General features: G+C 58.3%; 6 protein-coding genes across 6 annotated transcripts; 4 read left to right on the top strand and 2 right to left on the bottom strand.

Annotated features, from left to right (window-relative positions):
• The first annotated feature begins 120 nt into the window (after positions 1–120).
• On the top strand, positions 121–5,514 carry L226DRAFT_608568 (uncharacterized protein). Its single transcript, XM_067685945.1, has 12 exons — positions 121–420; positions 481–522; positions 577–721; positions 773–1,085; positions 1,151–1,374; positions 1,434–1,595; positions 1,649–3,416; positions 3,477–3,512; positions 3,582–3,727; positions 3,822–3,936; positions 4,004–4,239; positions 4,572–5,514. The coding sequence occupies exons 1-12, from the start codon at positions 191–193 to the stop codon at positions 5,409–5,411; spliced, it is 4,257 nt and encodes a 1,418-aa protein (XP_067541886.1). The 5' UTR covers positions 121–190; the 3' UTR covers positions 5,412–5,514.
• Positions 5,515–5,624: 110 nt separating this feature from the next.
• L226DRAFT_529718 (uncharacterized protein) lies at positions 5,625–9,996 on the top strand. The gene is made up of 7 exons (XM_067679675.1): positions 5,625–6,082; positions 6,146–6,309; positions 6,378–6,389; positions 6,464–6,591; positions 7,076–7,422; positions 7,493–7,588; positions 7,650–9,996. Exons 1-7 carry the CDS (start codon positions 5,756–5,758, stop codon positions 9,588–9,590), a joined length of 3,015 nt encoding a protein of 1,004 aa, XP_067541885.1. The 5' UTR covers positions 5,625–5,755; the 3' UTR covers positions 9,591–9,996.
• A 96-nt stretch (positions 9,997–10,092) lies between these two features.
• Positions 10,093–14,664, bottom strand: L226DRAFT_608566 (beta and beta-prime subunits of DNA dependent RNA-polymerase). The gene is made up of 10 exons (XM_067685944.1): positions 14,306–14,664; positions 14,168–14,253; positions 13,990–14,109; positions 13,323–13,936; positions 13,067–13,272; positions 12,214–13,016; positions 11,603–12,161; positions 11,260–11,545; positions 10,955–11,183; positions 10,093–10,888 (listed from the first exon to the last, which is right to left on the bottom strand). The coding sequence occupies exons 1-10, from the start codon at positions 14,610–14,612 to the stop codon at positions 10,406–10,408; spliced, it is 3,693 nt and encodes a 1,230-aa protein (XP_067541884.1). The 5' UTR covers positions 14,613–14,664; the 3' UTR covers positions 10,093–10,405.
• Positions 14,665–14,791: 127 nt separating this feature from the next.
• On the top strand, positions 14,792–18,639 carry L226DRAFT_556983 (uncharacterized protein). The gene is made up of 8 exons (XM_067683153.1): positions 14,792–14,936; positions 15,004–15,123; positions 15,186–15,470; positions 15,534–15,676; positions 15,741–16,143; positions 16,191–16,322; positions 16,377–16,595; positions 16,649–18,639. Exons 1-8 carry the CDS (start codon positions 14,834–14,836, stop codon positions 18,274–18,276), a joined length of 3,033 nt encoding a protein of 1,010 aa, XP_067541883.1. The 5' UTR covers positions 14,792–14,833; the 3' UTR covers positions 18,277–18,639.
• Positions 18,640–19,000: 361 nt separating this feature from the next.
• Positions 19,001–22,814, top strand: L226DRAFT_134606 (uncharacterized protein). The gene is made up of 5 exons (XM_067672286.1): positions 19,001–19,080; positions 19,139–19,171; positions 19,223–20,570; positions 20,628–22,438; positions 22,503–22,814. Exons 3-5 carry the CDS (start codon positions 19,248–19,250, stop codon positions 22,657–22,659), a joined length of 3,291 nt encoding a protein of 1,096 aa, XP_067541882.1. The 5' UTR covers positions 19,001–19,080; positions 19,139–19,171; positions 19,223–19,247; the 3' UTR covers positions 22,660–22,814.
• A 77-nt stretch (positions 22,815–22,891) lies between these two features.
• On the bottom strand, positions 22,892–24,850 carry L226DRAFT_134610 (uncharacterized protein). The gene is made up of 4 exons (XM_067672287.1): positions 24,563–24,850; positions 24,298–24,492; positions 23,529–24,246; positions 22,892–23,470 (listed from the first exon to the last, which is right to left on the bottom strand). The coding sequence occupies exons 2-4, from the start codon at positions 24,367–24,369 to the stop codon at positions 23,124–23,126; spliced, it is 1,137 nt and encodes a 378-aa protein (XP_067541881.1). The 5' UTR covers positions 24,370–24,492; positions 24,563–24,850; the 3' UTR covers positions 22,892–23,123.
• Between the last annotated feature and the right edge of the window lie 55 nt (positions 24,851–24,905).

The following is a 24,905-nucleotide window of genomic DNA, read 5'->3' as shown; positions in this document are numbered from 1 at the left end:
GTACTCCTCACGCATATTGAGCGCTAAACCGCGACGCGTCTTGCTTTGTCAGCAGGTCTCGCGCGTTCAGCAGCTTCAACTGCAGTACAGACTGTACACGGTGCTGTTCTCCGTGGCTTCACGGTTCCTGTGATCTTGTCTGCTCTGCTTGGTCGTCTTCCATTAACTTCTGCGTGCTGTAGTTCAAGCTATGAACAATGGCAATCCTCAGCAGCCGGGGCAATACGATTTCAGCGCGCTGGTACCTGTCCAGAGCATCACACCTGAGCAGTTCAGCAGGAACATGGCCCAAATCCAGGCTATGAAGGAGATGCTTGCGCGTGCGGAGCAGAGGAATGCTGAAGCGGCAGCAAAGTATGTCGCACAGGAGCAGGAGCGGCAGCAGCTACAAGCCATAGCGGAGCAGGGGAGGTTGGCCGAGTACGTCTGCAAACCACGGTTTTGTATAAGAGCATTCTATTGACCATTAATCATACTCAGACAAAGACTCGCTCAGCTGAATAGCGGTGTGGCAGCACGGAAGTACGTCTGTTCACGCGTGCTCATTGAGAGTAGTGAGGTATTCATATCGTGTAGTACTTTCGTCCCCCCCGTGGCGGGTCCGTCCACCTCAAACCAACCTTGGATCCAGCCTCAGTACTTTGCAGCGCAGCCGGTAGCTGCCTACAACGAAGTTCCCACCAGCGCCAGGATTGTCGAGGTTCCACAAGGCTCGCCACAGGTAAGTAATCGCTTCCCTTACTTTCAGTACGTGTGTAAACCGTACGGACAGCTGGAGTCCATCGGCAGTACCTCACGTGGAGGCGCGTCGCAAACGTCAACAAACCCACATTATCCACGATACGCACCGGTTCCACAATACGGTGGTGCCCCATATTCCACTGCCAATACGTCTACACCGCAAACCACCTATCGTGACCCGAAGTCCACACATGCAGGGGCCCAACAGCAATCGTACAACTCCGAACACCGGACTGCTCATGGTCAAGCACGCGGACAACCTATGTCCAAGGCTCATCACAGGACCACCGTGAACCACTACTCCGTACCGCAGCCTGTGGCGAGCACTTCAGGTCCATCATCCTGTAATGATTCTATCAACTGCGGCAACCTTACAATTACTGATGTCTACTCATGGTCACGACTTAAGCCGCATACCAGTCTAGCCAAGGTGCCGGTCCGTCTTCGCATGTAGGTGGTTCAGGCACCACCTCCGCGACGGTTCAGCCGACTACGTCGCGTACGACGCAACCATCGTCCAACGCAGCGCCTGCCGATGGACATCCTGACCAGCAACACTCCCACCATGAGGCTGCACAAGAGCCACCAGTCGTTGACCTTCAGGAGGAGCAACTACTCTACGACGTCTTTAAAGTGAGTATGGTGCACATGCCGGAAGGTGTAGAGAACACTTGATGCGATCCTTTTTCCAGTATGTGTCACCAAATGTCGCCCAGCAAATCATGATCGCAACAGACGCCGCGATCAGGCAACGGAACGACGGCACCAGCATGACAGCTGCGGAACGGCTCATTTTCGAAAAGCTCAATGACAAGGCAAAGCAGGTTGTCGCATTGCTCTATGAGAGGCTGCGGGTGAACTTGCTCCTAATCTCTGCACTCGTAACACTTACTGAATGTCGTTCTAGAGTAAGCCTCAACAAGACACCGTCAAGATGTTTCAAAGAGTGTACATAAGACTCCGAGCGCAAGCAGGGATTCGACTAGCCTCGACGCAGCTATCTCCACTCGCACCCACCAGGCCTCAGATGCAAGACCAGCCAACTCAACTACAACCGCCGTCCGTACCGGTATCTGCGGCCAAACCTCAGGCGCAGGTGCAGGTGCAGCAATCTTCTATGCAGCCTTCGCCTGTGACTGTGGCCGATAGGCAGGCGACGCATGTGCCACAGACGATTGCGATCCCTACCTCGACAGTACAGTTCAGCGTCCAGCCAACTCAGCCCATACATCCTCCTTCGTCCCAGTCATCTGCTGCGAGGCATCCAGCGCCTAACCCCCTTCCATCCTCTACTGTTCCTACAAGTTCTGCGCCATTGACACCGAACCCCAGCACAAATGGCGCACCAGCCCACGCCGAGCAGCTGCAGTGGTACAAGCCTCGCGACCCCAGTGCTCCGATGGCATTTCGCAATGGCTACGGCCAACTCCAATTTGTATTCCACCCCCGCTCACAGCAGGCCAACGCGTCCGCCCCGGCCACACAAACAGTGCTGTCGACCCCCACGAGGCCACCATTACAGACGCATTCGCAGACGTCGACAACTCCCGCGGCACAGGTGCAGCGAGCGACTAGTTCATTTTCTCCGCAGTCTGCGGATAGGAGAACGCTTGCCCACGACATCATGCGCGCTCTGTTACCTCTCCGAGGCACGCCCGGAACCACGCTTCCTCCCTCGACCACGCCGACTTCAGAAGCGAATGCGCTACCAACGGAGAATAGCAAGCGGAAGGCGTCTCCAGTGTCGATCCCTTCTACTCCGTCCAAGAGACAGCGTATCGAGGACCATGAGACTGATGTTCAGCCCGATGCATCAGTCTTGGTCGAGAGCAAAGCTGCAGAGGCCGATGTTGTTATTGCGCCCCTTCCCCCTGAACCAGTCGCGGACGCAGACATCATTGACTTGACGACGGAGGAACCTGCTGAAGACGGGAAGGGAGGTGCAGGTGCAGAGACAGACGACCCTGTTGACGACGTGGAGCAGACCGGTCGACTCGAAACGATCCCCGTTCGCGCACCGAGTATCACGTCGTCCGATGCTGCAGATGCGCACCAGGTCCAGGAGGCCATCATTGAGGAGTTGGAGGAATCGTCTTCAGCACCCGCTTCTCCTACTGTTCGGACGACCAAGTCTCCCTCGCTCGGGACTGCGCTGGAGGAGGTCAATCGCTTGCACCCGAGCCAGGACCTCGATTATGCAGACGATGGGGGCGCCTTCGATCTGCCAGAAGAGTCGATCGTGCTGTTGTCTCCGACCCGACCTCTGACATCTTCGACGTCGAATGTCGGACCTTCCTCGCCTGTGCCTACGCCTCGGTCAAAGGAGAAGCTGCCGTTGTTCCTCCCGTCGCGGTCGAACTCGCCGGATCCTGACCTCAGCCGTCAAGCGTCTCCGCCACCTCCGACAGATGAGGACGGCGTGTCAGTCACATCCACAGCTCAGTCTCGGAAGTTGTTCGACGTGAAGGGCAAGGGCAGACAGCTTGACACCGATGTCGAGACGGCTTCCTCGCGCGATGGGGACGGGTCCCCTGCACGAACCCCGAGTCGGCGACGCTCTATGGCCTATGTGCTCGCGCCCCCGCTCCCTCGATATGCGAAAAGACTTCGCAGTCCTCCTCGGACCGCCGACCAAGAACTCTCGGATGACGAAGATGAACTTGCGACATGCCCAGGTGCGTCTGTCTTCAACACGACAATGAAACATTGCGATACTGATCGAAGGCGTGATGCAGTCGACGACGACGACGATGTTGAAATGGACGAAGCAGGTGCGTCGCAATCTCGCCCTTCTGCATCTATCGCCGGGACGTCTGCTAACACTGATCTGTGATGTGCAGACAAAGAAGTGCAGGCCGCGGCGGAGTTGTCATGCAGCCGCCTGCGCGAGACGCCTTGTCAGTGGGCCGGGTGCGGCGCCGTCCTTAATTCATCGCACACGCTGCAGAAGCACCTCGCGCTGCATGCCGGCGAGCAGGATGAATGGGTACGTGCCTTATCGCCGCTTCCATTCTGTCGCGTTACGTTGTTCCTGATTGACTGAACTGCCGTGCTTCGCGCTTCTCCCGTCCGTTTCTCAGGGGTCGTACGCCTGCCGCTGGCATGGATGCCTGTCGAAACGGTTCGTCGACAAGGTCGGGCTGCTCAAACACCTCAACAAGCACGCACTGGTCCCGCTGCGATGCGCGTACGAAGGTATGTGATCCGTGATTGGATGCCAGACTCGGAGGCGGGGGCGCAGTTGACGTGATACGTTCCACAGGTTGCGACCAGCTGTTTGACGCGCCGGATAAGCTTCTGGAACACCATCGGTCGAGCAAACACCGCAATGAGAATGGCGCGGGCATCCTTCGGGCGTGCTGCGAGCCGCTGCGGCCTCTACCGAGGAAGCGGCCGTTGCCTCCGCTGCCAGGAGTTGTGCCGGCGTACTTGTCGGTGCCATGTCGTGTCAGCATGCATCCGATATCGAAGGAGCGGCACCAGTGGCTTGGTGCGAAGGTGAGTATTCTTTCAAAATGTTACGGCGGGCAACACCAGATTGCGGGTTGGGAGAGAAGGCGAGGAACAAGGCGCGGTTCGTGGTGTCCCGGGAGGGCTAAAGTTTTACCGTTTCGAGGCCAAAGCACCTGCAAAAACGATGAAAGTTCAGCCTCCCCCGAGGTTTCTTGTGCCTTTCACCAATGGGAGTTTCCAGGAGGTTGCATGTCTTGCGCATCCGCTTGGTCGTGTAAAGGAAACGTTGTCGTCATGACCTGGGATGCCCGCCGCGTATAGCTCAGGTCGGTACAGTATTGGGATCTCACTGAAGATTCGTGTTTTTCTGTTGCCAGGTGTTGGAGAACATCATCTGCTTCAAGTGGCAAGGCCGAAGGTCGAATGCAGCCGCACCCTCGCGTGGGTCGCGCCGGCTCGCGGAGAAGATGGCGGCGGCAGAGCTCGCGGGCAAGACCCCGGCGGAGAGCCTCGCGCTGATTAAGCGGTGGATCGACGGAGAGTACCTTGACTTGACGGACGGGTACGACGCGTCGAGGAGGCTCTACCTGCACCTCGACGAGATTGGGTCCGGAGAGGTGACGAAGATGGTCAACGACGGGCTCGTGCTCTTCTCGAACGAGCCCGAGGGTCCTCCCGCTGGGCGCACTCTCCCCGACGCCAGCGCAGTATCCGGGGCTAACCCCGCTCCCGCCCCGACCTTAAACCACGTTGGCCCCGAAGTGGTTCCTGGCGGGTCGGGGACACCGACCGAGACGATCAAGGCGAGCGAAGCAGTGGCTAGCACTGCTCTCCCCGACACCCCCGCAGCATCCGCTCTCGACCCGTCTCCCGCTCGGACCTCCAACGACGTCGGCCCCGAAGTGGTTGCTGGAGGGTCGGCGACCCCGTCTGCGTCCGTTGTCGAGGCGACCGAGGCGATCGTGGTGGCGCCCGAAGCAGGAGCAGGGGGGCCACATGATCGGGCAGATCAGCTCGTGGGCGACGTCAGTGATCCAGATGGGAAAGTAGATGCCGGCGGCGGGAGATTGGTACTGCCCAGAAGATCGAACTTCAGGGCGCCCGTGCCTGCGGAGGTTCTCCCAGTCGCAGCAAACTCTGAGTCTGTGGCTGAACTCGGTACAGCAGACGTGCTAGATGGTGATGCTTCGTCGCAGCAGCAGGTGGAGGAGAGGTAGCAAGGTCGCATCTGAAGGTATTGAGTAACTTGGGTTAGCGCATAAGCCGTAGATACAGATTACTGTATGGGGGAGTACAAGAGCGACTAGAATCGCAGTTGTGTGATGTTCTTTTGATGGTAAAGTGGCCCAGAATCGGCAATTCAGATCTGACTGGAGGCGGCGCTGGGAGGGCCCTCGTGGACGTCCGACGCGGCTCGCTCGCTTCCTCGCCACCGCGTCTCAGACTCAGCTCGCCGCAGCCCCGTTACCGCTTCCGCATCCTCCTCCCGCCAGCCATGTTCTGAGCAGCCTCCCGCACACCCCCGCCGCCCTCGACGTCCCCCACGCCGCCAGCGAACGCCATGTCTATCCAGTGTCCTTCGTACATATCCACACGCTCCGCCGAGGTCATCCTCTCCGACGTCCGACCAATCAAGCTCAAACCGGAAGCCCTGCACTCCGTCAATGTCCTCCTCGACGAGATCCTCTACAGCATCCTCTCCGTCTCGCGATCGCTCACAACCGAGAAGCTCAAGGCCGCGCTCCTCAAAGTTCTCCCCACCAGCCTCGGCAAAGAGGCCTTGCTTGAAGCGGAGGTAGAGCTCAAGGCGTACTGGGACCGCACGGGGGCGCGCGCAGCCTCTCCCCGCACCAGCAGCTCCGACTTTGACCTCCAGTGGTCATTCGAGGTGAGCACTCCATCTCCATCCGTACCCCATCTCCAGCCACACGGCGCTCACGCCCGTGGGCAGCTGCTACGTCTCAAATGCGAGGCGTACTCAACCATGAACGACTCCGATGAGGACGCCGAAGCGGAGAAACGGCTGCAGCAGCGCATGGAGGCCGCCGGCTCGACTTCACCGCCGAGCCCTGCTTTATTGGCCCCGGCAGCACTCTATCTCACGGCTATACTTGAGTACGTGGTACAACTTGACATCTATCGGGCCTCGGGCTTCGCGAACTCACGCTGGCGGTATTTTCCAGGGCCATCTGCGAGTGAGTCGCTTGTCACCTCCCCGTCTATCTCTCCCCCTCACGTCTCGTCTCATCTCATCTCCGTGCCGACGCAGACATGTATTATCGAACGTGAGCCGTGTGGCTGCGCGAGATAGTAGCCGTACCCTTGCCACTATCCAGGATCTCTTCATTGCGCTAGGTGAAGACGACGCCATTTACGGCATGTTCAAGTCCATGAAAGGTGAGTCCTGCTTTCTTTATCCAAGCGTTGGGAGCGTCGAGAAGGATGCGTGGTAGGGAGCGTACTCGTATTCCGAGGGTCAGCTGCACAGAGTTCGTGGAGATGCATATACCGAGGCTAGGCTGCTCGCAATGTGACCAAGACACCCTAAAACCGGGCCGTGCACTCTAGGCTCAGCCGCATCCGGAAGTGCTAGTGAGCAGCCACTTTGGAATGCGCTTGCTGCTCCGTGTCCTTCGAAGCACAGTCGTGTGCGAGACTCAGACTTGGCGTGGTATAGGTCCTCTCACGTGACTCGAGCTCGTATGCTCCAAATGTGCTCTCACTCGGTGGTATTATCGTTTGATTGTTGGTGGCTATCGCCACAGCACTGCGGTCTCCAGTGAGATCGGAGAATCCTGCATAGCAGTGTCTCCTATCAGGCATATGAACGTGCCGTTGTTGGATTCAACGCACATACAACTTACCCACCTTTCGCTCGCAGTGTTCGAACATATTGAGGCGTTGTCCAAGGCCCAGCGTCCACGCAGGAGCAAGTCGTTCTCGAGAAGTACAGACAAGACCATGGCTTCCCGAAACTCTACGTCTTCCCCAATGGGTGGCGAGTCGACCGCGACGCCCTCAGCCAAGTCCCGTCTGTCGACGGACTCGCAGAAATCGACGGTGCTCGGCCATGGGTCCAGCGAATCGCGGAGGACGTCCTTCGAGAAGGCCAAAGGCGCGAAGATTTTCCACGCGCGCAGCCTAAGCGACAAACATGAGCCGGCGAATGCCGCGCTAGCGCGATCAAGCATCGAAAATGGCATCAACCGCGAGTACCCAGAGTTCGAGGTCAGTCTGCCCGCGTTTCCTTCTCAACCTTGTCTCTCTTCTCTTTCTCACACCGCCCCGGCCCCGCCAGGAGGACGAGGAGCTTCAGCAGGAGTTCGACGAGCTCATGCGCTCGGGTGCGACCATGAAAGTGTCCCTGACGCCTGACCGACTCAAGAGCATGGAGGTGCGTCCGATAGCAGTCTGATTTGATTGTGAATAGCGCGCGTTGAAACGCGGATGGAAAGGTGTACAAGCAGGAGCGCATCGAGCGCGAACGGATGACCCGACGGACGGCGCAGGCTGAGAAGGGTCAAGATGGTGGCGCCGCATCCTCCACAGCAGGGCCCCCCGAGCCTAAACGAGGCCCCGTTGCGAACGGCCGTCGCCACGTGGACTCGATCGTTGAGGATGAGGAGGAGTCGGGCTCTTCCAACCACGCATCCTCACCTCCTCTCCAATCCAACGCTGCAGTCAGGATGCGGAATACCAGCTTCACGGCCGCCAGCTCCACCCCGCGGGCGAGTCCCAGCGACCTGCGCTTGCGCTCCATCTCCATCTCGAATGTCCCACATCCAAGGCACGAAGACGGAATCGCGAGGAAGGGCTCAGCGGCGAGGGCAGTGGGAAAGGTAGCAGGTTCACAGAACGCGTCGCCTGCGGTTATGGGTTCGCCCCACTTCGGGATGCCAAAGAAGAAGACGAAGATCCAGAAGAGCAGGGAGTCGATGGACTTGGATGAGATCATGAACGGGTCAGATGGAGAGGAGGACATGCAGGAGGAGGTCATCGTACCTGTGCCCAAGGCAGGTCCCGTTCGTTCGTCCCCTCCAGAACCATCTACCCCTCGCTCCCCCGGCGGCAGCAGGCCGCATGTCTCCCGAGCTGCGCAGGACCTTATCGCGTTCCTGGAAGCCGGCCCTCCAGAGGAGCCAGCCTACAACCCGAGCATGAACGCGAGCGTCATCTCGTTCGAGTCGTCCAAGACACGCTCGGGACGCTTGCAGCGCATGATGTCGCGTCTCACGCTCGGCGGCTCGAGGGAAAGCCTCAATGGTAGCATTGCGGAGGAGGCCCCAAAGACACCGAGGTCGCTGACACGCAAGAACTCGAAGATTCACGTCGCGTCCCCGCCCCCTCCCGCGTTCAAGAGCGCCTCTCTCACGAGCAAGCGGTCAATACCCAACGTCGCTAGCGCGAACAACCCATACCCTAACGTTGTCGTCGCGACACCACCGCCCCGTCCTGCCCTCATGCAGAGCTCTCTCTCCCAAGGGTCTATTCCTGCGTCGAACACGTCGTCCACGCACAACTCCTCGGAGGACGTCTCGTCATCGCAGCCTTCTAGCCTGTCTCGCCGAGGCACCCGCAAGGCAGTGCCTCCGCTGGATAGCGCCGTGGTCTCGCCTTCGAGTTCTATCGCATCTGACTCCATTGCGGAAGGCCGTGGTGTGAATGGCCACCGTCACGCAAGAGTGATAGAGCAGAGCCCGAACCACCAGGAGGGCACGTCTGCCACCTCACCTATCTCATCTCCGGCTGCGAGGAAACCTGTCATACTCAACGGGCACCCCGTCAAGCTCGACACGTCCGAGGCGTCACTCCACCCACGCAGTGTGAATATCACCTCCCCCACCTCCACGCTCGACCGGAAATCGATTCATACACACTCGAAGGCCGAGAGCGGATACGCGTCACGGTCGGCCTCGCGGAGCCCCATCACACCCTCTGAGCCGCCGCCGCCGCCGCCTCCACCTCCGCCTGCGATCTCCGCCACCGACGCGGAGGATCTGCGCCGGATGATGACCGTTGCGTCTTCCGCGGACGAGTGTAGGCTGCTGGTCGACATGTTCCTCATCAAGAACGGGGTTACGCTGAAGGACGCCCCTCCTTTGCCAGAAACGCCGACGTCGAAGTCACCCCTGGAGGAGGTGCTCTCGCTGGCGACGAAGGGCAACGACGAGGTCGAGCGCGGGTTAGTTGCACTGTTTTTGGGCGGAGGCGGGCAGGTTGATTCGAGCGATTCTCTCTTGCAGCGGGAACACGAACAGCGGGGACGGGAGCCAGAGCAGCAGCAGCAGCCCGAGCAGCAGCGCGACGGGGACCGGGAACAGCAGCCTGCGGTCGAGCTCGGAGTCGGCGGCGAGCGAGAGGAACAGTCCTTTCGTTCCAGTTCCCACTCGCGCTAGCGTTCTTGGCGTCGACCGGAGGCTGTCTGTGACCGTCCCCCGGCTGAGCGTCGACTACCACATCGTAAACTTATACCGTATATACCACAACGGTCTCGGTTTGGATTCGAGTTGATTCGTCGTCGTCTTCCCTCCGATTAGTACCTACATACGTTCACTCTAGCTACTACATACATACATACATACATATCACACTATCGTCGTTGTCACACTCTGCGTACCCTCCGTCCTCGTCCTCACCCCTTGACTTTTCGTACCCCGTTCATGCACATGTGTAGTTGTTCTGCGCTCCCCCAGTGCCTGTTGTGCGCATTTGGATGTTGTGGCTGGTTTGGTCTGTCTTGTTTTATGCAACCCCTCCCTCCATCTCTCTCTCTTTCGGTTTCTCTCTCTGCCTTCTTGTTATCCCTGGCGGCCCGCTCGTTCGTTTCACAGTACCGCTCGTTCCCATTGACACGCGTATATCATCGCTCTGTAATGCATTACTCTCGCTCTTGAATCTAGTGTGCCAATGCCCGGAATCCTTGTGATGCAGGCTGGTGATCGTGCGTTCAGTTCGTTTAATTTCGACCTCGAGCGGCATCCCATGAACGTTTGAACATGTACTCGGCACTCACAACCGCACTACATGATTGGTGACTTGGAAGAAGCGGATCCCTATAATGAGCATTAGATGCGGATGCGTCTACATACATGTGTGGTTACTTTTGTGCCGTGCCAAATGCAGGCGCGTACTGATACAGCGATCTATGGAAAAGTCGAAAGCAAGTGCAAGCAGGACGTTACGAGCAGCAAGATAGCGAAACAAAAAGTCGCTACCGGACCTCCAATGAGATCTTGATACCCATGGACGCGAGCTCGGCGCAGAGGTACCGGAAGACATATGGTACAGCGATGATGTCCATGTCGCCGCCCTTGGCCCCCGCACCTAGCACATGCTGCGATGGTATCGAGACACGGACGTCGGCGTATCCGTTGACCGCGGCGGGCGCACGCCCGTTGGCCAGGGCTTGCCGCTGCGCTGTCTCCTCTTCTTCGGCTGCGGCGCGACATACCCGACAGTACTCGCCACCTGGTCCCGTAGGCTTGAGCGAGCCCGACGCGCCGATGACCATCTCGCCCAAGCTGACGTCGTCGTACCCTAGCGAGATCAGGCTTCCGCACGTCCTGCACACCCAGGCGGTCGAGTAGTCCGAGCAATTCATGAGACGGTCCTGGAGGAGGAAGGCCGTCCCGTGCGCAATGAGCGCATCGCGCTCCATCTCTCCGAAACGGATACCACCGGCGCGTTTCCGACCCTGCATCAAGCGGCAGTGGTGAGAATGCATATTGACAAAGGGCGTGACATTGCGGAACTGGCTTACCTTGACGGGCTGGCGCGTCACCGGGTCGACAGGACCTGTCGTCCGCACCTGGAACTTGTCGAGGACCATGTGCCGCAGGCGCTGGTAGTAGACGACGCCGATGTAGATGTCCGCTGCGAACTCTTGGCCGGTGATCCCGGAGTACATTGGCTCGTTCCCATAGTAGTTGTACCCTGCTGCGAGGAGCTGCTCCCCGAAGTACTCGATCGCCGTGTCTTCTTCTGTGAACCTGTGTGCGTGGGGGATGTCAGGGACGACCGAGGCAATCACACCTTCAGGCACGGGGAATCAGGGATTGGACTTACTGGAAGGGCGTGGCGTCTTGCGCGAGACCGTGCATGGCACCGGCCTTGCCTGCCATGCTCTCGACTAACATGCCGATGGTCATACGCGATGGGAAGGCGTGCGGGTTGATAATGACGTCGGGCTGCATGCCACTTTCCGTGAATGGCATGTCAATCGCCGGCCACTTCTGCGAGCAGACACCCTTCTGTCCGTGTCGCGATGAGAACTTGTCACCAATCACTGGTGCACGGGTGATTCGGAGGGTGATGTTTATCTTCTGCAGCTCTTGGTCTCCAGCATCACTGCCTATAAGAGCAGTAAGTTCAGTTCATGAGGGAAGTAGGGAGCGCCGGGTGATCTTACCGAGTAGACGGACCGTGTCAACGTAGGCGACCTCGTCGCCCTTGTACTTGGCGAACTTCGTCTTACTGATCGTGTCGTCGACGTAACCGGCGATGGGATCGCCAGGGTTGAGCCTGGCCCCAACAAACGGCAAGCCATCGACGTCGATCAACTTCGCCGCAGGGTGCTGTTTGGGGCCCTCTTCAGTGCGGATCTCCGGACCCAACCCGAAGTGAAGCGTGGGCGTCGACGTTACACGCCTTGAGCCTGTGAGCTCCTGCAAGTCAACCGTGTACGACTTGTACACGGTTCCATAGCCGAAGCCGCGCTCGTGGGCAGACTTGTTCAGGATCATGGCGTCCTCCATGTCGTATCCGGTATATGAGATGACCGCAACGATGGCGTTGGTACCGTTCGGGAACGAGTCCATACCGTATGTATTGTGTAGCGCGGGGCGTACGACTGGCGTCTGGCCGGTTTGCAAGCGGTATAGCTTGTTGTCGGTCCGGTGTTGGAGGGCCGTTGCGGGCGTTCCCATAGTTTGTTTACCCATCTGGCACTGGTAGATGTTACGCGGACTCTGTAGACGAGTTAGCAGTGGGCAAACTAAGTCGGGCGAGAAACAAGCATACCTGGTTGAAGTCAGAGAACGGCGTGAGGTTCGCCAAGATGGAGAGGAAGTTCGTCGGCAAGTGTTCGACATGGGTCGACACCTCGTCCTCAATCTCCGCCGGCGTGCACGCGATGTCCATATACACCTGCTCAAAGGACCCGACCTGGTCGTCCCTGCCATTGGCCAGGTACTTCACCGGCCGCATCATGCGAGAGCGGCTAGAGAACAGGTACAACCCGGGATACTGACCGCCCTTCGACAGAGGCACGAAACCAATCTCAAGGTCAAGCGGAACGTTATGTTTTCCCTCCGTCTTCCATATTCGCAGACTCGTTGCGAGCTGTTTGCAGACGGCAGCGGGTGCCCAACCGATGAGACGGCCATCAAGCTGTATGCAGAGGTTCCGTCGACCATCGACGGAGGGTGTGAATGCCTGGGTCATGCCGTGGGCAGCAAGAAGGGCGGGGATGTGAGCGACGGAGAGAGGTGCTGTGACAATGCGACAGGTACGGGAAAGATGGTTGAGGAGACCACAGGGAGAACCATCGGGCGTGTGTACGGGACAGAGGAAGCCCCATGCTTCTGGTAGCAACTTCCGGACGGTCGTGGTCTTCAGCTCAGCGAAGAAGGCACCACGGTGGATCGAGCGGAAGTGACTGATGTAACGCATCCAGTTCAGCTTCTCGGCGACGATCGTGAAGCCAGACGCTTGCTGCAGGTCGAGACCTGTTGGTGACACGAGGTTACCGGTAGCGAGGAAGTTCGACATCTTCGCGCCGATGTCATAGTTCGTCCGCCCCAGAACCTTCTTAATATACCGCTCTGTGAAGACATTGTCAGCATGAGCACAGCACCGGATAGATTGGACGCACTATCGAAGAAGTCAACGGCCGGGTTCGAAGTCCGGATGTCTATGGCAATGCCTTCCCGGAAGCTGTTCAAGGCTTCCTCCAGGCGTTCCTTGACGATCATTCCATACAGGGTACCCGGAAGGAGCACTTCCTGATGTTGAGGTGAATCAGGGTTGTCGACACTACATGACTTCGAAACAAGCGCATAAAGTTTCCTCAGCATGAACCTGTTCGGGAAGTGAGTACACATGCTATAGGGCTAGCGGTTGAGACATACAGGAGCATCCGGAACTTGTCCCGAGGGTTCTGCAGGTGAACGAGGACAACCTTGTTAATCAACCAAACGCCGATTGCCTGGTTAGTCCAGTCTTCCGGCATGTTCACCACCACGCGGAACTTGTCGCCGAGGTACTGCAAGCACTGGTCGCCAGTGTACAAGCTGTACATCTTGAAACTTCGCAAGAGCAGCTCCACGCGGTCAGACAAGAACGTGTCTTCATAGTCTTGCATCATGACACCCTCGAAGATCTCTTTGTCCGAGGCAGAGACTAGAGCTTTGAGGATCAGCATGATAGGAATGACGTATTCCTGCTTCCTCCAGCTGAAGCGAAGCATGGCGCTACCGTTAGAGAGATAGTGGAGGGTGTTCGTGACGCTCGTCTGGTCGGGGCGAACACATCGAATCTGGACGGCATAGGGAGTGTAGGAAGGGCCACGGTTAACAAAGGACGGTCGGATGAGAGATATGACGTGATGTCGTCGGGGAAGAATCAGGTAGCGGATGAGACGTTCGTTGCCGTTGATGATGAAGTACCCGCCGAACTCTTCAGGCTCTTCATGGTGCTTGACGAGGTCCGCTGAAGACATACCGCGCAGGTTACACCGAACGGACTGAGACAAATAAGCCTGTTACCCTTTAGAGCAAAACTGAGATTGTTACTTACCCTGACCATGATCGGGAGCAGACCGCAATCCCTCATCTCTGTTTCCACTGGTCCATCATTCACCTGCCAGCATATCTTGACCATCATGCGACCACGATACGACGTGAGGCGTTCGCGTGCCTTGGAATGAATGCCTCACGGTGAGCTCAACACCGTACGCTGCAGGATGTGTTCTCACCTCGGTCGGGAAAACCCTGCGTTCCACAGCGTCCCTGTCCCTCTCGGGTACCATTGGACGAGCAACGCTAACTTGCTCGTACCACACTGAACGAAGGCCACTGAATGTAATTCAAAGGTGCGCATTTGAGGTACTCACTGGTGAGGCGGTTCCCCCATCCCATCTGCCCGCTCTCCGCGCCAACGGTCCCCTTTCCATCGAACACCACCCGCTTTCCAATGTCCTCTAAGCCAAGATGCAACAAGCCTTTGCCGTCTCCGTCACCAGCAGGAAGTCCGGAGTCGTCGAAGAGTGCATTGAAAGATTCGAGGTGCGGGGTCACGAACTCGTTGAGGATGGGAACGACAGAGGCATCCTTGGGAGGGTTCTTGAACTTCTTCTCGCGTTCAAGAGTGTTGAATGTGCTCTTGACGCGCTTTGCTGGGCGAGAAGAGCCGTCTAGCATAGCGAGAAGGTAGTACGGACGACCTTCAACGCTGAGGGCCAGGCGAAATTGCAGGCTGCACTATGGGCGCCTCCACAAAATCTTAGGCGCCTAGGGCCGCGGGGCCCGTGATCGCGTTTGAAGCTCCGACCGAAAGGGGAATCCAGACAAGGAGGGCGCCTGTAGAACAACGCTGAGCTCACGACGACCACGACGACGCGACACGACCCCCGCCCGCAAAAATGTTTGGCTCTGGCAATGTGTCGTCCACGTGGGGGAACACCCAGCAGAACCAGCAGCAGCAGCCCTCTGCCTTTGGACAGCCGTCTGGCTTCGGTTCCGGCGGTAAGCACGCTTTATGACGACTCATTTCGCGCGCCCTTTTAACCTGCCCGCTTTGTCACGTTCTCAGCATTCGGTTCAACCAGCGCGTTCGGACAACCGCAACAGCAGCAGCAGCCACAAGCCAACCCAATGTTCGGAAACCTAGGTGGAACGAGCGCAAATACTGGCACGACGGGCACAGGCTTCGGTGCGTCTATCCCTTACTCAGCTCGCGTCAAACGCGCTCAGTCGCCTTCCCTCTCTCCACAGGAGCCTTCGGTTCCAACACGTCGGGCGGGGGCGCGTTCGGTGCGCCCAAACCAGCCACTGGATTTGGTGCGTTTGGAGGAGGTGGAACGTCGACGTTTGGAAGCACAGGAGGCACGTCAGCGTTCGGTGGTGGGGGAACGGGTGCGTTCGGGAGTACTACAAACACGGGGACGGGGGGTGGGCTCTTCGGTTCGCAACCCTCAACAAGCACGAATGCTTTCGGTGGCGGGGGGCTGTTTGGGCAGCCAAAACCGGCGACTGGTGCCTTCGGCGCCACTACGACGAGTACGTCTTCATGTTTCATAGCATCATGTCGCTTCATTAACCCTTACGCATTCGGTCTATCAGCCACAGATGGTGGCGCACCAGTAACCACAGGCACATCCACGCCCTTCAATGCATACACTGAGAAGGATAGCGTCAACCCGAGCATCACCTTGCAGTACCAGAGCATCTCTGCCATGCCGCATTATCGCACGGCCTCGTTCGAGGTGAGTTGAAGCGCTCTAGATCAATAGATCAGCCCGATGCCAATTCAGCGGATACCTCCTTCAGGAACTCCGATTCCAAGATTATCAGCAAGGCCGGAAGACTGCAGGTGCCTTTGGCCAGTCGACCTTCGGGGCTCCCGCACAACCTACCACAGGTCTCTTCGGCCAAGCCGCAGCACAGCCTGCGGCCACTGGTACTACGTTTGGTGGGTTTGGCAACACCAGCACAACACAGACTGGAACAAGTGGGTTTGGGGCCTTTGGCGGCGGCAACACAGGAACAACAGGCACAACAGGGGGCCTGTTCGGTGGCGGAGGGGCCTTTGGACAGCAGAATGCGCAGCAGCCGCCTCAGCAGAACACTGGGTTTGGTGCGTTCGGGAGCACACAAACCCAACAGCAACCGTCTGGTGGCTTGTTTGGTGGTGGAGGTGCATTCGGTGCGAACCAGAACAAACCTGCCTTCGGTATGTACATTGTCTGTGAAAACAGTCCGAGGACTAACGAATTGCAGGTTCGGGCACGAACGCGTTCGGATCAACTGGAACCGGTGCCTTCGGAACTACGAGCCAACCGTCGACCACTGGCGGCGGTCTATTCGGTAGCCAGCCGCAACAGCCGACAGGGGGTGCTTTTGGTGGGTTCGGTAAGTCAAAATTTGTCGGTATGTATCGTCACGCCTTTTTGACTGTACGTGCAGGCGCCAGCAATCAGAACAAGCCCGCTGGGTCAATCTTCGGCTCTGGAACGACGACTCAGCCCACTAACACCGGGTTCGGTGCTTTTGGTAGTCAAAACCAGCCACAGCAATCGACTACTCAACCTACCGGCGGGCTCTTTGGTGGTGGCGGCGGTTTGTTCGGTCAGAACAATCAGCAGCAGCCACAACAGCCACAACAGCAGCCTCAGCAAGGCGGTCGTGCGTGTCTCGATCCTTACAAGTTTGCTTCTCTCATTCACACTCAATGGTAGTGTTCGGCGCGCAGCAGCCTCAGCAACCACAGACTGGGGGTCTGTTCGGAGGCGGAACTGGAGGTGGCCTCTTTGGCAACCCTCAACAGCAACAGCCGCAGCAGGGAGCCCAGCAACAACCGCAAGGCGCATTCGGCGGTGGTGGTCTGTTCGGCGCCAAGCCAGCAGGAACTACAAACACGGGCACCGGTCTGTTCGGTGGCGGTGGCGGCTTTGGAACGAACACCGCCCTCGGTCAGCAGCCGCAGCAGAACCAGCCTTCAACTGGCGGCTTGTTTGGCTCTACCCTGGGACAGCAGCCTCAGGCGCAGCAGACCAATAATGCCTTCGGCGGTGGACTCTTTGGTTCGAAGCCCGCGGCACCGACGCTTGGCACCACAATGTCAACTGGTCAGCAGCAAGGTGGTCTAGGAGCTGGCAATCCTCTCTTCGGCAACAGCACCTTGGGCACGTCCACAGGGACGCTGGGTGGCTTGGGTGGCTCTACGTTCGGACAGTCGCAAGCACCGCTGACTGCATCCATTGCACAGCCGATTAGCACGAACCTGCCGATATTCAGCATGCTCCCTCCTGGTCCCCGCGCTGTGACGCTCGACCAGCAGCCGAAGAAGAAGCCCGGATACTTCGTCGATGTTCCGACACGCACGCCTGTCCCGCAGCTGCAGCTGCGGTATGCGCCGGCCACGACGAAGCTGCGTGGGTTTGGCTCAACGTCCACGCCTCCGGGTGCTGGCTCGAGCCAACTTGGTAGCAGCCTGCTGTACAACTCGGGCAAGCCGAACGCGTTGTCTCTGAGTAAGGCATCTTCGTCTAAGAGCCTGCTTGGTCCTGATGCATTCCTGACAAACGGCGGCCCGAGCCCCACGCTGGGCAGCGGCGGGCGACAGAGCGTCAAGAAGCTCACGCTAGACAAGAAGATTGAAGCTGCAGACTTGTTCAGCAAGTCGACTGTCAGCGGGCCGTCGTTCAGTGCGAAGCTGAGCATCGCGGCGCGCGAGGCTGAGGCCGTGTCTGCCGCCGCCTCGAACTCTCTCGCTCGTGTGGAGTCTCCTACTCCCGCGGCGCGTGCGAAGACGCCTGCCAACCGTTTCGTTGGCCAGACCTCGAGTGAGATCCTCGGGACTGCTCCGCGACCAGCCCCGTCTGCGTCTCCTGCGAAGGGCCCTCGTGACCCCTCCGAGCTGCAGGAGGGCGACTACTGGGTGAAGCCCGACCTGGACACGCTGAAGAAGATGGGGCACGACGAGCTCATGTCGTTCAGCGGGCTCGTCGTGGGGCGTGTTGGGTACGGGCAGATCACGTTCCTGGAGCCGGTGGACCTGACGGGACTACCGCGGCTGTCGAGCCTGTTGGGCGAGATCGTGCGGTTCGACGACAAGGAGTGCAGCGTGTATCCGGACGCGGACGAGGCGGAGAAGCCGCCGCCGGGGGCGGGGCTGAACGTGAAAGCGCGGATTGAGCTGGTGCGCTGCTGGGCGCTGGACAAGGCGACGCGGGAGCCGATCAAGGACAAGAGCAACCCGGCGGCGGTGAAGCACTTCAAGCGGCTCAAGAACATGAAGCACACGCACTTTGAGGACTTTGACATCGAGGAGGGCAGGTGGACGTTCACCGTCGATCACTTCTAGTCTCTCGTGTCTCCCTCTTCCCCTTGTCTCATCCCTCCCATCTTGCGGTCTTCTGCTCTCCTTCCCTTGTTCCCAAGCTCTCCTCATCCTTTTACCTCATCATTTCCTCGTCGCTACCCCTGCACATTGATTGACTCGGTCTCTTGCCCTTCTTATCCATCGTCGTGTCGTGTCATGTCATGTCATGTTGTCCGCCTTGCATGTATACTGTATGTAGCCCATGTCAATACATCATTCGCTAGTTACCCGAAAGTAAGCTAGCCTGTAACCATGTAGCACTTTAGGATGTGTCGATCCAGCTCACATCTATGGCTAATGCAGATCAGGAGCGGTAGATGATCGGGACGACAGAACTCGAAGCCGTCCACTAAACATTTAGAGTACTGAGCTCCACTTGCGATCATAAACCATCGGTGTAGTTCTTCCCGATCCGCGTCAGCAGTAACCAAAGGCCAAGTGAAAACCCCAAACATGACAAGTAGTATTCGCCTTCGTCGTCCGCGCACTTCCCCGGGGGCGGTGTGCCCTCCTTATGTACGCCCACCGCGCGTCCGTCTTCGGTCTTATTCCGGTTCTTTTCACCATGACCACTTATTCGTCTTTCAACGCGTTTTCCCTCCCGTTGCTCTCTGCCTGCTCCCGTTGATGCACAGTGGGACTCGGAGCCATTTGCACTCTGTTATTATTACGTCAAACGGCCTCATTGCAAGCGCGTCTAACCAGGACCAATTGTGAACTATGAGCGCTTCCGCTCTGTTTGGACACCACCGCTGCGACACCCTCCCGTTTTTCGCATTGTTCACGGTGAGTAAAGAGCTCGCAGAACGGCATCTATTACGCCAAACTTACCTCGGGTCTGCAGACTTGCATGCTGACGAGCTCACGATCGACCTGGGTACGTGCTAAGATTCGTGTGTGCGGACAGCAGGTAGCTAAGACGTCACAGATTGTACACTACTTCACGCTGTAATATGGACACCTCTGAGGCATCTGCCTCCTCATCGGCATCCTCAGGATCCCCTGTCGAATCGCCCATCGACCTCCAGCCCCCATCGCGTTCAGCACGCTCCTCCATAAGCGAACATACACGCAGGAGGCGTTCCAAAGATGACCGCCCCAACACCTTCAGCTCCATGCGCGACGTCGCCCGCGTCCTGATCTCGCGCGAGCGCGAGACGATGGACCTCAAGCGCACCCTCTACACGCTCACCGAACAGCTCAAGGCAGAGCGACAACGCGCAGACGCGGCGGAGAACAAGACCCGTGAGGTGCTCGCGCTCTTCAAGTCGGCGAACGAGGCGAAGATCACGGCGGAGCAGGCATCCGCGCGAGCCAACGAGGAGCTGAGGCTGTACAAGTTGCAGTACGAGAACGCCAGGGAGGAGCTCCGCAGGGCGCAGAAGCTTATCGACGCGTTGGAGCAGCAGAGGGTGGATGCGGAGGAGGTCGCGGCGAAGGCAAGGAGCATGGCGAGGAAGTTGAAGGAGGAGAGGATCGTCATTCATGCGAAGGAGGAGGGGAGGAGACAGGGATTGGAAGAGGGTCTCCAACAAGGTCGGGCCATGGGATACGAAGAAGGCCGCGCCGCGGGATATGAGCGTGGGCGTGCGGACACCGAACGAGCGTACACCTCCGCGCCGGTCACGGAGATGGACTACGAGACCCCCCGGACGCGTCAATACGAGCCAGTGCAGATCACCAGACCTTCGTCTTCAGAAGAATCCGAGGAAAACGACCCGGTGGGCAACTATACACAACCTTTGGACCATAACCTCGCGGTGCCGCCTCCGGTGACTACCCCCGCTCCCGTACTCGCTCAGGGAGCTGCACCCGTGGTGCCTCCCAGAACACCTCCGGTCTCGATACACAACGTTCTCTCGCCGTCACACCCACCAGTTGACATACCTCCGGATGGTTGGATACCCTCTGTTGATGATGGTCGCATACGACTTCCACCCCCGCACGAGATGGCTCCACCCCCACCGACACCGTCGCCGCCATTATCGGCCGTGCTCAACAACGTGAAGAACATCCCGGACGAGCCTGTCATGATCCCGCCCCCTGCTAGCTCCGAACCTGAGCATAACAGGAGACCCAGACATCGACGAAGGAACTCAAACGAATCCCAGTCAACTACGATGTCCCAGTTCGAGATCCTCGGGCCCCCCTCTGTTGGTAGCGCTCCGAGTACACTGAGGCCCAGTGCTCGCGAACGGCCAGCTGTCCTTAGTGCAATCGCTGAAGAACGCGAACGGACTTCATCCGTATCGTCGCCGGAATACGGTATGCCCAACGTGAGTGGTGTGATCCCCGCATATAGTCAGCGCATTAGCTCATCGGCATATCCCTAGCTGTCTACGCAGAGCTTCCAGATGCCTACACCTACCCCGGGCATGCCTGTGCCGGCCCCTAACTCACCTCAGAACCCTCCGCCACCACAGAACCCGGCCTATCCGGACACGACGCCGCGATACGCCACTCGAAGTGTCGAGAACCTAGCTCGCTCTAGTGACGACTACTACAGTAGGAGCAATACTCCTCGCTATGCTGGAACGGAGGGCAGTTATCGATCCCGTTCGCCCGGTCCCGACAACGCCTACCGTTCCCGCTCCCCCGGTCCCGACAACGCTTACCGCTCCCGTTCTCCTGGGCCCGATAATGCTTACCGCTCCCGTTCGCCTGGGCCTGATAATGCGTATCGCTCTCGTTCGCCTGAGCCGGGGACAACGACACCTCGATATGAGCCTACACGAGACCGCGGTGCATACGACAGGTATGGAGGTGCAGACACTGTTCCTAGAGGCAGTACTCCGGCTAGCATCTACAGTGTTCCCCGGGGTGGCACTCCCAGTGTACAGAGAGCACCCAGTGTTGGCGCCTCATCTGCATACAGTGTTCCACGGGGAGGCACTCCAAGTGTTCAAAGAGCACCTAGTGCTGGCACTCCATCCATACACAGAGCACCCAGTGCTGGTCCCCCATCGGTGCACAGGTACTCCAGCAGGGATAACATGCCGCGGGTACAGAACATATACGCTCCTCCACATTCTCCACATTCCTCACCCGAGTCGCCAATTCCTCCCATCGTTGCGCCTGCTCCCACCTTGCGCCCACATTCCCAGCAGGCACCGGAGAATAGAGGGAGCATGTCATCGAACGAGATCAACTTTACTATCGAGCCTCCGTCCCGTCCAGAGTCGAACATCTCTAGAGCAGAGGGGGCAGAACCGCATCGTTCGTTCCTCAGTGCAGAGGATGCCGACCGTCCGTTACCGTCAACTCCGACGGAACCTGACCCGTCCACTCAACCTCCTCCGGTGACCAACCCAGTCATCCCACCGCCTGTGATGATGAGTGGATCATGGGGAGGCCCACCTCCTGGTTTCGTTCCTACTGGCCCTCCGTCTCCCGTCGGAAGCAGCACCGTTGGTCCTGCGGGCGTTCCTTTACCGCCCTCATCGTACGGTGGCAGTACGATTGGTCCCGCAGGCGTCCCCCTACCTTCCTCGGTCTATGGTTCCACACCTTCCATGCGGTCAGAGTCGGTCATCCCAGGTGGCTTCCCCGGAGGCGAAGGCCCTCCTCCCGTTATACCGCTCCAGCCATCCAGCAGGAGCTCGCATTCCGCCGGCTCGAGTCGCGGCGCAAAGGAGCCATACTCGCGCTCCGCGATTAAGCGCCGAGACGATGACACCGACTCTAGCGTGTCCTCTGGCATGGGATCCGCCGATTCGCTCACCACCCCACCCCCGCGCACACGCAAGCTGCCGACCCGCTCCACGACTCCGGCGTATGCGGAGGCGCCCCTGCCCGCTAACGTCCAGTATCCTGTCCCGCCGACCCCGCGCTCGAGCACGAGCAACAGCTTGGGCTCGTACACGAACCGTGCGGCGCGCGTGCCGCTTCCCGCGTCCGTGTCAGGCTCAGTATCGGGTTCAGTCGCAGGATCTGTTGTGGGCGGACCTGGACCGACTACCCGCAGTTCTGTCCTGGGGGGCATGCGTGCTCCGTCGGAGAGCGGAAGAATGAGGTCTCCGCTCATGGGTGGAGGCAGGAACCTCTCATCTCCAATGGCCTCGTCTATGTCCCTTCCTGTGGCTGAGCCGGTCATACCGATCCCTATACCTGAGCCGACACCCATCACTTCACCCGTGGTACCTGCGTAAGTGATCTCGGTGTCTTCTTCGTATATCCACTCACTCACCTGTGTCTCCGTTGTCGAACAGGTCTCCGTACCGCCGTACCACGACGCCATTGGCTGATATTGACCCTGGTCCGGTCATACCCCCTCCGGTGGCCCGTGCGCCGTCTCCTGTCGCGTCTGCCGTTAGTGCCGCCACCACAACGAATACCAAGGGCGGCAAGAAGAAGAAGAGACGGTAAACTATGGCACTGCTGTGCTCAATGGTCGCGCGCAAAATGCGTGTGGACTGCAAAGCAACCGAACCACAAAGGTTCGGCTAACTGTATATTCTGTATCATTATTGCTGCGCCTCCGCTCCTTGAAATGACTCATGATCCGCGTCTATGTCTCATCCAATTTCCGTACGACTTGCATTCGTCTTTCGCACGTCTCTGCATTACTTCGGCCTGTCTACTTGGGTTCTCGCTACGCATGGCATAGTAGACTTGACTTATATCCGCTTTTGGCTTGTTCCCCTTCTCCTCGGGCAGGGACTGTGGCAGTATTTGGATGTACTTGTACTTAGAGCTCGTTTCCAACCCTTTTACAACTATCGCAATCTCTGCACTAGCAATGCTGAGCTTCAACGAAACCATCCTCGGTTTGCACACGGTGAGGTCAGCGCAACACCGCGCACTGATTACACCAGTACTGGCACAGCCCGTTACCAATTCTGCCGTATCGGAACCCCATCCCAAATCCACGGACCCTTCTTACGTTCAGCGGGAACCCAATCAGCCGGCCTCGGCTCGATGGGATGCCAGCATCCAGCACCCCCTCCCACCCTGTCTAGCCAATCATCCATCGCATCTTTTTCTACGGCCATATGTATGTAATATGGAGGTTGTGGCAACGCCTTGGTAGGTCGAACCGCAGCAGCGATGAAGTTGTCGAAGTTCCTGCGGAACTTGGAGTACTCGATGTAAGGATTGCCGCAACGGTTGCCTGGCTTAGGTGGGGCCCCCGGCTGAACGTAGAGATAGTTCAGCTCTTTGAACGGGCCGCCATCAGCTGACGGACTGGAGGTAAGTCTTCGTCGACCTTGAACTTCACCGAATGTGTCACTCACCAGCTATATCCTCCAGGTCCTGCGAGATTTCCCATGGGATCGCCGAGACACAGAGGTGCGTCACATGGGGAGCGTGGACCGCCCAGGCCGCGAGGTCCTCTCCCTTCAAGCCGTAGCGTGCAGGGAAGGCGGTGACGCGCAAATGTGTGAGGAGCGGGAAGAACGATGTGTTTGGGATTGCGCAGGCGAATGGATTCCTCCCATATGAGTATAGTTCCCGCAGAACTGGAAACTTTTCGGGTGTTATGGATTTCGCCGCCAGCTCGATGTCACGGCGTAGGGACCTTCCGCGGGGTTGAACTAAGCAGAGGGTCTGCAAGTCTCCAGCGACGATGCTGAAGAGCGTAGCAAGGTCGTCGTTATACTCCTGCTCCGCTTGCGCTCTTTCAGCAGGGGTTTTCCGTTCGCCGACCCAGTCGTTTATAGCCTCTCCGCCACTCGCTGCGGCGAAGAAGAGGTGCTTGACGACCGGCTTGTAAGGGTGTGGGCTCTCCTCGGAAATCCTACGTTCCTTCTTGTAGCAGGACAGGAACGCGGTCAACTGTTTGGAGGTGCCAGAGATTGCGACCGATTGGAAGCGGGTGGAGCGTGATATGGTCCTGAGACGTCGAGATGTGCGCGACAGGCTGCATCCCGTGTAGCCACAGTCGGTACAGGCTAGCTTGGAAATCTCGAGCAGTACCTCAGCCGGGACGGACTCCATCGTGTCTGCTGTGTGCTACGATGACTTCAGTTCTGAGATAACTGAAGAGTGGAGGCCCTGACTGACTAGCTGGTATGCGTAACTCGTGGTGGTGGTCGTGTTCCAAGTCTTGTTGGTTGCAGGAAGCAGAATATGCATAGCATGGAGGCTGAGTTCAAACTATGCTGACCCCAACAACAAAACGAAGTCAAATCATTGATCCATCTAACTGACCGTTGCCGCTGACCGGATCCGGTTGAGGAAGGCCAAAGTTTCTGGAAACTAATTGATATGCATAACACACCCAGTTAGGTTGGCAATTAGTCTACGCCCAGACAACGAGAACACTCACCGCCTCAATGCATGACAATGGACGAAGCAGAGGTCGCGAGCAACCCCTGGACGGACAATTCCCGTACTGTGCGCGAGCGACCTCGAAGCGTGCCAGCTGCACATCGCTGTGCCAGTCCTGTCTGGCATCTCCACCCTCAGCAACGGTGAACGTGAGGCGTTTGACGATGACGGACTGGTGACCGTGCGCGAAGTTCGCGGCCGCGGTCCCACGCTCCTGGGTGAAACAAGCGAGGAAACACAGACAGCTATCTAGACCGTCGAGTGAGAGCGGGCGGAGCGAGAAGCGGGTCCTCATGCGTTTTGATACGAGACCGGCAGCTATAGGCTCGAGCACGTCTCCC

This window comes from Lentinus tigrinus (genome assembly GCF_003813185.1).
Source record: "Lentinus tigrinus ALCF2SS1-7 unplaced genomic scaffold L226scaffold_2, whole genome shotgun sequence".
Lineage (NCBI taxonomy): Eukaryota > Fungi > Basidiomycota > Agaricomycetes > Polyporales > Polyporaceae > Lentinus > Lentinus tigrinus.
The sequence above is the reverse complement of the archived record's forward strand: the minus strand, read 5'-3'. Positions and strand labels throughout refer to the sequence as shown.

Coding starts and splice junctions, on each gene's coding strand:
- L226DRAFT_134606 (XM_067672286.1), top strand. CDS start 19,248: ATGGACACCTCTGAGGCATCTGCCTCCTCATCGGCATCCTCAGGATCC. Junction 20,571..20,627: donor CGGAATACGGTATGCCCAAC/GTGAGTGGTGTG, acceptor GCATATCCCTAG/CTGTCTACGCAGAGCTTCCA. Junction 22,439..22,502: donor ACTTCACCCGTGGTACCTGC/GTAAGTGATCTC, acceptor GTTGTCGAACAG/GTCTCCGTACCGCCGTACCA.
- L226DRAFT_529718 (XM_067679675.1), top strand. CDS start 5,756: ATGTCTATCCAGTGTCCTTCGTACATATCCACACGCTCCGCCGAGGTC. Junction 6,592..7,075: donor CATGTTCAAGTCCATGAAAG/GTGAGTCCTGCT, acceptor TTTCGCTCGCAG/TGTTCGAACATATTGAGGCG. Junction 7,423..7,492: donor GCGAGTACCCAGAGTTCGAG/GTCAGTCTGCCC, acceptor CGGCCCCGCCAG/GAGGACGAGGAGCTTCAGCA.
- L226DRAFT_556983 (XM_067683153.1), top strand. CDS start 14,834: ATGTTTGGCTCTGGCAATGTGTCGTCCACGTGGGGGAACACCCAGCAG. Junction 14,937..15,003: donor GTCTGGCTTCGGTTCCGGCG/GTAAGCACGCTT, acceptor TCACGTTCTCAG/CATTCGGTTCAACCAGCGCG. Junction 16,323..16,376: donor GGGTGCTTTTGGTGGGTTCG/GTAAGTCAAAAT, acceptor CTGTACGTGCAG/GCGCCAGCAATCAGAACAAG.
- L226DRAFT_608568 (XM_067685945.1), top strand. CDS start 191: ATGAACAATGGCAATCCTCAGCAGCCGGGGCAATACGATTTCAGCGCG. Junction 421..480: donor GAGCAGGGGAGGTTGGCCGA/GTACGTCTGCAA, acceptor AATCATACTCAG/ACAAAGACTCGCTCAGCTGA. Junction 1,596..1,648: donor TGCTCTATGAGAGGCTGCGG/GTGAACTTGCTC, acceptor ATGTCGTTCTAG/AGTAAGCCTCAACAAGACAC.
- L226DRAFT_134610 (XM_067672287.1), bottom strand. CDS start 24,369: ATGCATATTCTGCTTCCTGCAACCAACAAGACTTGGAACACGACCACC. Junction 24,247..24,297: donor CGAGTTACGCATACCAGCTA/GTCAGTCAGGGC, acceptor AAGTCATCGTAG/CACACAGCAGACACGATGGA. Junction 23,471..23,528: donor GGACCTGGAGGATATAGCTG/GTGAGTGACACA, acceptor CCAGTCCGTCAG/CTGATGGCGGCCCGTTCAAA.
- L226DRAFT_608566 (XM_067685944.1), bottom strand. CDS start 14,612: ATGCTAGACGGCTCTTCTCGCCCAGCAAAGCGCGTCAAGAGCACATTC. Junction 14,110..14,167: donor GCAGGGTTTTCCCGACCGAG/GTGAGAACACAT, acceptor ATTCATTCCAAG/GCACGCGAACGCCTCACGTC. Junction 11,184..11,259: donor CAAGACGCCACGCCCTTCCA/GTAAGTCCAATC, acceptor CCACGCACACAG/GTTCACAGAAGAAGACACGG.